The sequence below is a fragment of the Rhinopithecus roxellana genome, chromosome 7 (genome assembly GCF_007565055.1).
Source record: "Rhinopithecus roxellana isolate Shanxi Qingling chromosome 7, ASM756505v1, whole genome shotgun sequence".
Classification (NCBI taxonomy): domain Eukaryota; kingdom Metazoa; phylum Chordata; class Mammalia; order Primates; family Cercopithecidae; genus Rhinopithecus; species Rhinopithecus roxellana.
This window is the reverse complement of record NC_044555.1, coordinates 130,015,827-130,025,043: the sequence shown is the minus strand read 5'-3', so window position 1 is coordinate 130,025,043 and position 9,217 is coordinate 130,015,827. Positions and strand designations below refer to the sequence as shown.

Genomic DNA, 9,217 nt, shown 5'->3' with positions numbered 1-9,217 from the left:
AATTTCCACATTAAACCCAATTTGATTTGAGTTCCTTTTATAAAGAATGCTTTTGATGTTTCATTAAAAATAATTTCTTTTGTTAGAATTCCCATCCTTGAACGGGCGTGGAGGCTCATGCCTGTAATCCCAACACTTTGGGAGGCCAAGGTGGGCAGATGGCTTGAGGCCAGGAGTTCGAGACCAGCCTGGGCAACATGACAAAACCCCGCCTCTACAAAAAAAATACAAAAATTAGATGGGCATGGTGGCATGTGCCTGTAGCCCCAGCTACTCAGGAGGCTGAAGTGGGAGGATCGCCTGAGCCCGGGAAGCAGAGGTTGTAGTGAGCTGAGACTGCACCACTGTACTCCAGCCTGGGCAACAGAGTGAGACCCTGTCTAAAAAAAAAAACAAAATTCCCATCCTCTTTTTTAAGTGACTCTGAGTTCCATCAGTTCTCCATAGTGTAGTGGTGCAGCGGCTCGGGAGTGCTGAAATGACACTACAGGAATGGAGTGTCTAGCCCTGGTTCCACAAATTCCAAGATCCATGGCATCCACTTGTATCATGAATTTTACGAGAAAACTTTAAAGGATGCCTTCCAATTTATTTTTTTCTTTCTTTTTTTTTTGTTTGTTTTTGTTTTTTGGGATTTTTTTGGTTTGTGTGTTTTTTTTTTCTTTTTGAGACAGAGTCTCGCTCTGTCACCCAGACTGGAGTGCAGTGGCGTAATCTCGGCTCACTGCAACCTCCGCCTCCCGGGTTCAAGCGATTCTCCTACCTCAGCCTCCCAAGTAGCTGGGACTACAGGCATGCACTACCATGCACAGCTAATTTTTTTTTTTTTTTTTTTTTTTTTTTTTTTTTGTATTTTCAGTGGAGATGGGGCTTCACCATGCTGGTCAGGCTGCTCTCGAACTCCTGATCTTGTGATCCACTCACCTCAGCCTCCCAAAGTGCTGGGATTACAGGTGTGAGCCACCGTGCCCAGCCCCAATTTCTTAAATAATAAAAATAAGATTAAAATTAGTCATGCAATGAATGTCTCATATTAGTAGGAAGAATAATATTGTTTGCAATATTTTATCACTCTGCCACTATACTTCTCTGTGTTTCTCTCTTCTCTTGAAAATTGTTAACAATAGTCCCTATCTCAGGGTTGTTGTGAGGATTAAATGATGTATATAGGCCAAGCGTGGTGGCTCACGCCTGTAATCCCAGCACTTTGGGAGGCTGAGGTGGGTGGATCATCTGAGGTCGGGAGTTCGAGACTAGCCTGGCCAACATGGTGAAATCCCGTCTCCACAATAGTACAAAAATTAACCAGGCATGGTAGTGCACACTTGTAATCCCAGCTACTTGGGAGGCTAATGCAGGAGAATCGCTTGAATCCAGGAGGCGGAGGTTGCAGTGAGCCGAGATCGCGCCATTGCACTCCAGCCTGGGCGAGACTCCGTCTCAAAAAAAAAAAAAAAAAGATGTATATAAAATGCTTGGAACATTGTATGGCATATTGTAAGTGTGCACTGTTTCCATTTATTATTTCTCTATAACTGAGTATATGAATATATTATATAATATACATGTATCACTCTTTGACTCAATCACTTGAATCATTGATTAGGTGACTTCACATTTATTAAATTCATTCCACATCAGTAAAATATAATTCCTTATCATTTTAATGGCCACATAGTATTCTATTATACAGGTGTGCTACTTTTATTTAACCAGCTCCTACTGTTGGATGTAGGAGTTTATTTCCACTGTTCTGCTATTATGTTTTTCTTTCTTTTTTTAAAAATTTTACATTAGTTTCTTAATTTGACCCCAGGTGAACTCATGTTTTGCTCTTATGATCAACACTAAAATTTAAGATCATATAAACATCACTGGGCCCCTGTCCGATTTTTTTTTTTTTTTTTTTTTTTTTTTGAGACAGGGTGTGGCTCTATCACCCAGGCTGGAGTACAATGGTGCGATCTTGGCTCACTACCATCTCCACCTCCCTGGCTCAAACCATCCTCCCACATCAGCCTCTTGAGTAGGTGGGACTACAGACACGTACCACCATGCCCAGCTAATTTTTGTATTTTTATTAGTAACAGGGTTTTGCCATGTTGCTCAGGCGGGTCTTGAACTGCTGAGCTCAAACGATCTGCCCGCCTCAGCCTCCCAAAGTGCTGGGATTTCAGGCGTAAGCCACCGTGCCCAGCCTTCAATTTTTAAGTTTTGAAAATTAATCACATATTTATTGTTTAATTTTTATCTTAACGATGACATTCCACAGGTTTGCTCATGAAAAGTTTCATGGTGTGAAGAAGCTCTGGGCTACCTGAAGACTATTGGCCATTCTTATTTTTATGTTTATTTATTTATTTATTTATTTATTTGAGACAGTGTCTTGCTCTGTTGCCCAGGCTGGAATGCAATGGCGCAATCTCAGCTCACTGCAACCTCCACCTCCCTGCTTCACGTAATTCTCCTGCCTCAGCCTCCCAAGTAGCTGTGATAACAGGTGCCCGCCACCACGCCTGGCTAATATTTTGTGTTTTCAGTAGAGACGGGGTTTCACCATGTTGGCCAGGCTGGTCTCTAACTCCTGACCTTAGGTGATCCGCCCGCCTTGGCCTCCCAAAGTGCTGGGATTACAGGTGTGAGCCACCCCGCCTGGCCCATTTTTTAGTTTTAAAGCATTTCCATATGGCCTGTGGTCTGTTTGGAAACGAGACATTTACAAAGTCAAGGAAATCATAGTTTGTGTGATCACCCAGGAACCTTGTAGGATATACAGATACTACTGAAGAAAGATAGGAAGGCACTTATTTTTAACTCGGAGTCCACCTGATACTCTTAGCACTGCCCTCCAAATTTCATTCTAAGTGCGATAAATTCATTTTAATATCTTAATTTTTAATCGAAGCAAAAGCAATACATGTATATAGTTTTTAAAAATCAAACAGTAGAAAAAAGACATAGAATGAAAAGTAATAAAACTGTCCCTCCTTCTCAACTCTTGCATCCCCAAATCAGAAACACAAACTTTTACACATGCTTGTTTAGAGATTATACCCCTCTTTTTCAATAGCATGCCTTTATTACTATTTCTTGACTTGATGACATGAGGCATTTTCTGCTGACTTCCTGCCGCTCCCCTCAGCTCTCCTTCCCCCCTGAATATAGTCATATCACTAATTTTTAACTCTTCTGTTGGCTACCTGGTTCAATGAATAGCAAAGTGGAATGCTCTGATTGGATTTTCTCATCACCGACTCCAGAGTCTTGATCCATGTGCCAATATTCAAACAGATTCCCTTTCTCACACTTTTAGCAACTGTTCAAAATCTGAGGTTGCTTCATATGTGAAACATGAGTTTCTTGCACAGTTTTTAATGTTTTTCCCTGTAGTTTCTTTCTGTCATTTTTTTTCCTTTGGGTCGAAGAAATGTCTGCCTTCCAGAACATGTTATTAATGTCCTCCAGCTTATTATTCAATCCATCTATTGCTTAGAGTTCATTCTATTCAATTGGGTCTATTCACTTCGATTCTAATTGGGAGCTTTGCCTGCTGTCTGAGCCATTCTTGTTCAGTTTTATCTTTCCTTAGGTTTTTAGTTACCTTTCCCCGTTTTTCTTTTCTTTTTTTTTTTATTGCATTCTGTGCCAATTGTCATTTCCTAAAGTTCGCGCTGTTTTACGGATGCAAAAACTTCTCAGATATGTTTAAGGATTTTCAAATTTTTAAGCTGTATTCTGTTCCTTCCAATATTTACTTGAGAGTCAATTTTTCATTCTGTCTTAGACGATTTGGGTTATATTGCAGGCTTTCCACAAATGCCGATTTTTTTTTCTTTTTTTGCCACCCATTTATACTACAAGATGAGGCAATGGAAAGAATGAGTGGCAAGTCTGCATGCAGGAGCGGAGTTGGTCGCTTTGCTCTAGGGTGGGTGAGCAGGTGAGTGGAAGTCAGCCATCCTGCCGAGGAGCCCCCAAATGCCACAAAGTTAGTGGCTCTAAATATATACCTGCAGGTGGACGTTGAGAATCACCGAGGCCAGGATGTAGAAGTAGAAGAAGTTCTTGCGCAGCCGCCAGGCCAGGTCGAAGAAGGTGAGCAGCGTGCGCGTGAGCGTCTTGCAGAAGGCGCCGTACGAGCCGCGGGTCCCCTGCGAGCGCGACAGCCGCACCGCCAGGCCAGACAGGGCCGCCGCCGCCATGGACCTGATGCCGCCTCCAACATAGTGCCCAGAGCCCAAGACCTCCATCAGGCTCCGCTGACCCACCGACCGTGGGACAGAGGGATGGATGCGGGGAAATACGGGCGGGAGGCCTGCTGGGCGGCTGCTGATCCGAGCTGCGCTGCAAGGCGGAAGCCCTCCTTTCCCGGCAGGGCTCTGGCCCCAGCGGTCACTGGAGCCCTGCCAGGTTCCGCCCCGCCCCACGGGGTCCGCGTGGCCTAGAGTCAGTTTAGCCTGACTGTCCTGGCCCGGGCCCCAGAACTCCAGGAGGGGCAGGGCACGTGCTGACGTGGGAGACCTAGCTTCCTAACCCAGGCTGTCTTTTCTTTAAAATTATGTTTAATTGTTAAGTTTTTTTCAGTTTTTAAGTTTTAACAAAAGCAACAGAAAACTTGCTCAAAACGATATAAAATGTCCTTCATAAGCATGATCTTGAGCAACTCAGAAGTACAAACCCATTTCCTGTTGTCTCAGATCCCTTTAGGAACGTTTTTCAATCCTCACCTCTGAGCTAGTACAAATATACAAAACCCACAACTTTTCTGGACTTTAAAATGTGTGCATTCTGCTTGAATAATTCAAGCAATACTTCTGTTTTTGTGTTAGATCCTTCGTATTCTTCTGATTGGAAAAGTCATTCAATCAAGTTTTTAGAAATTTTCAAAGCGGAAATATGTAAAACAATAGAAAGCAAATTCCCTACACAGCTTCACTTTCCCCCCCTACCCTTGCCACCAACTACTATTACGTTTACTGCATCTACTTCCCGACTTTATGTATTGACATATTGCTCTTACCTTTTCAAGAATGTACACCTACCTCACTCTCTTTGATGACTGAATAGTGGTCTATATATATATTGACTAATAATGGTCAATAATTTATTTAACCAGATCCCTATTGAGGGACATTCTGAATGTTTCTAGTTTTTCATATGTCAAAAATTGTTTCAGTGACCATCATTGTACATATGAATTTACAAGTGGCAGAACAGTAGGAATAGTATGACCCCATCTTTATTTATGAAAATAATTACATATACAGATACATTTAGTGTCCAAAGCCAAAACATTTTACTAATACATGTGATTGATCAAAAAAGTTTAGAGATCAGGGCTCTATGTTACCTTGAGTGTTAACAATCTTAAATTTTTTTATTGCCAATATGATAGGCAATACAGTTCATTATTCTTCTAATTTGCATTCATTTAATTATCAGTGCAGTTGAGCAACTTTTCTAAATTTCTGAAGTTTTCAGTATTATTTTTCTGATGGCTTGTAAAACATTAAACATTATAAATGTTTATTATGAGAAAAGTAAAATTCCTGGGCTCATAACCCCCAGAGAGAAAGACTGCTAATTTGTATATGTTTTTTTATCAATTGTTTGCATATATTTATAAGCACAAACATGTATACACACATAGATATATTTACAAATCGTAAAACAAAAATGGAATCAGATAGAACTATGCAGTCCAGGCGCGGGGGCTCACGCCTGTAATCCTAGCACTTTGGGAGGTTGAGGCAGGCAGATCACCTGAGGTCAGGAGTTCAAGACCAGCCTGGCCAGCATGGTGAAACCCTGTCTCTACTAAAAATACAAAAATTAGCTGGGTGTGGTGGCACTTGCCTGTGGTCCCAGCTACTCAGGAGGCTGATGCAGGAGAATCGCTTGAACCCATGGGTGGAGGTTGCAGTGAGCCGAGATCATGCCACTGCACTCCAGCCTGGGTGACAGAGCTATACCCCGTCTCAAAAGCAAACAAACAATCAAAAAACAAATAAAACCAAACAAACAAAACAACATATACCCCCACCATTGCTTTTAAACATAATGATATGTCTTGCATATGTTCCCATGTTGATACTTTATTGGCTGTGTGTTATTCCTTATGGATGGCCAATAATTAACTGATCTCCTGTTGATGGATTTTTGGATGGTTTCAAATTTTTTGCAATCATAAGCAATCGTGAGATTAATATTTTGCATGCACATCATTTTACACCTTTCTGATATTTTCCAGGGATACATTCATAGAGGTGGAATTCTTAGGTCAAAGGGTTTTCATGTAAGGATTTTGATACATATTGTTAAACTGCCTTCCACTAGCTTGTACTAATATATACATGAACATACCATCAGCAGTTCCTAACAATTAGCATTCACATTCTTTTAATCATTTGACATTCTGATAGGTGAAAAGGGTATCTCACTGTTGTTTTAATTTGCATGTTTTGATTACTAGCAATGTTGCTCCATTTTAGCCAATGTCTCATTAACAAGGCAAGTCACAGAGCAGATTCAAGAGAAAAGAAATAGATCCAAATATTAACAGTTCATTTTTATGTGTATATAGCATTGCACATTTGTGTGAATGGAACCACTCTGTCAAAAGTTTTGCCATCTTACTGGGCACAGTGGTGGTTACCTGTAGTCCCAGCTTCTTGGGAGGCTGAGGTGAGAGAATTGCTTGAGCCCAGGAGTTTGAGACCAGCTTGGGCAACATAGCAAGACCCCATCACTAAAAATAAATAAGTAAATTAATTTTTTTAAAGTTTTGCAGTCTTAATTTTAATAGCTATTTCCAATTCCTATGTAAAAAGTTGTACCAGGCTGGACGTGGTAGCTCACACCTGTAATCCCAGCACTCAGGAGGCCAAGACAGGAGGATCACTGGAGCCTTAGGAGTTCAAGAACAGCCTGGGTAACATAATGAGACCCTATCTCTACAAAAAAGTAAAAAATTAACTGGACATGGTGGCACAGGTCTGTAGTCCCAGCTACTCAGGAGGCTGAGGTGAGAGGATTGCTTGAGCCTGAGAGGCCAAGGCTGCAGTGAGGCATGATTGTGCCACTGCACCCCAGCCTGGGCAACAGAGCAAGACCTTGTCTCAAAATAAATTAAATGAAAAGGTTATAACAATTCCCACTCCCTCAGGCAATTTACAAAGCCGTTCATTTATCCATGCCCTCGCCCATATTATTATGTATTATTTTAATATAATGTAAAAGAAAATCATCATTCTTATTATTATTATTTGAGACAGAGTCTCGCTATGTTGCCCAGGCTGGAGTGCAGTGATGCGATCTTGGCTCACTGCAAGCTCTGCCTCCCGGGTTCAAGCGATTCTCCTGCCTCAGCCTTCCGAGTAGCTGAGATTACAGGCATGTGCCACCACACCTGGCTAATTTTTGTATTTTTAGTAGAGATGGGGTTTCACTATACTGGCCAGACTGTTCTCAAACTCCTGACCTCAGGTGATCTGCCCACCTTGGCCTCCCAAGGTGCTGGGATTACAGACGTGAGCCACCACGGCCAACCCTAGTTATTTTTAATTTACCTATATTTGATTACTGTTGTGGATGAATATTATGCTTATTGGTCATTTGTAGTGGTGTCAAAAGGAAGGGGAGCCAAATAGGCAGGATGACTGATGGCTAGGCAGAAGGCTTACAACTAGGCTGTGGAAACGCCAGGGGCGGTGGCTGTGACAGCAAGAAGAGGGTTAGGCAGCCTTCTCCTCGCCTTTTCATAAATCCCTGCCCTTCAGGTTGCCCAGGCCTTGGCCCCTTGGCTCATTTCTATATTAAAATGTTTGCCTAGGCTGGGTGCCGTGGCTCAAGCCTGTAATCCCAGCACTTTGGGAGGCCAAGGTGGGTGGATCACAAGGTCAGGAGATCGAGACCATCCTGGCTAACATGGTGAAACTCCATCTCTACTAAAAATACAAAAAAATTAGCCAGGCGTGGTGGCAGGCGCCTGTAGTCCCAGCTACTTGGGAGGCTGAGGCAGGAGAACAGTGTGAACCCGGGAAGTGGAGCTTGCAGTGAGCCGAGGTCACACCACTGCACTCCAGCCTGGGCGACAGAGCGAGACTCCATCTCAAAAAAAAAAAAAAAAAGTTTGCCTAAGGCAGACAGAATAGCACAAGCAGCCTAAAATTGATAAAATCCCAACGAGAGCCCTAGGAGAGACACAGTGGTCAAAATGGCCTAAAGTAATGCATTAAGAAAAGGAAATGCCTCCTTCTCTCTCACGCTACACACCAAATATGAAACAGTAGAAATAGGCCAAAGTTCTTGTCTTAGGAAAATTATACAAGTCATCTTTTGCTCTTCTTTCTCATAGTAGAGTGCATATACCTTGATTCTTTTTTCTGAACCACTCGCTCAATATATATGGGAAGAGGCCAGGCATGGTAGCTCATACCTGTAATCCCAGCACTTTGGGAGGCTGAAGCAGGAGAGTTGCGTGAGCGCAGGAGTCCAGAACCAGCGTGGGCAATGCCATTTGTGGTGGCACATGCTTGTAGTAGTCCCAGATACTCAAGAGACTGAGGCAGGAGGATTGCTAGAGCTTGGGAGATCAAGGCTGCAGTGAGCTATGATCTCACCACTGCACTCCAGGCTCGGTGACAGAGCAAGCCTCTCTCTCTCTCTCTCTCTCTCTCTCTCTCTCTCTCTCTCTCTCTCTCTCTCTCTCTCTTTCTCTCTCTCTCTCTCTATATATATGTATGTATATAGATAGATAGATACACACACATATATGTTATTTATATATGCTTATGTACATATATACATACATATACATGTACATATAGGAAGAATATAGTACATATACATGTAATTTTTTGCACTGCTACCATTGATCTATAGATAGTAGATTAAAATGTAATCTGAGGTTGTTGTGGTGCAAGATACTCAATTGAACACAGGTATTTACCTTCCCAAAACAAATAGAAACAATTATAAAGAAGTATAAATTCATTCGTAAAAGCAGTGGAGAGGGTGAGGATGGCAGAGCAAAGACTTTGACAGTTTCCTGAAATGAATGCTGATGGGATCAAACTGAAAAATAAATCAGAGTGTAGTACACCAATGATTCCCAGGAAAAGGCTGCAGCATAGGTGGAAGCCATTTTCATGGAAGAGGCACCCCCTGCTCTCCAGGTACAGAGAGTGGAAGTGGGAGGATCACATAAAATGAGATG

At 42.2% G+C, this 9,217-nt stretch overlaps 1 protein-coding gene across 1 annotated transcript; it reads right to left on the bottom strand.

Annotated features, from left to right (window-relative positions):
• Positions 1-2,874: 2,874 nt before the first annotated feature.
• On the bottom strand, positions 2,875-4,402 carry SMIM10 (small integral membrane protein 10). Its single transcript, XM_010364893.1, has one exon. The coding sequence runs from the start codon at positions 4,248-4,250 to the stop codon at positions 3,999-4,001; it is 252 nt and encodes an 83-aa protein (XP_010363195.1). The 5' UTR covers positions 4,251-4,402; the 3' UTR covers positions 2,875-3,998.
• Between the last annotated feature and the right edge of the window lie 4,815 nt (positions 4,403-9,217).

Bases quoted from the DNA above. Each gene is read 5' to 3' on its own strand.
- SMIM10 (XM_010364893.1), bottom strand. From the start codon at position 4,250: ATGGAGGTCTTGGGCTCTGGGCACTATGTTGGAGGCGGCATCAGGTCC.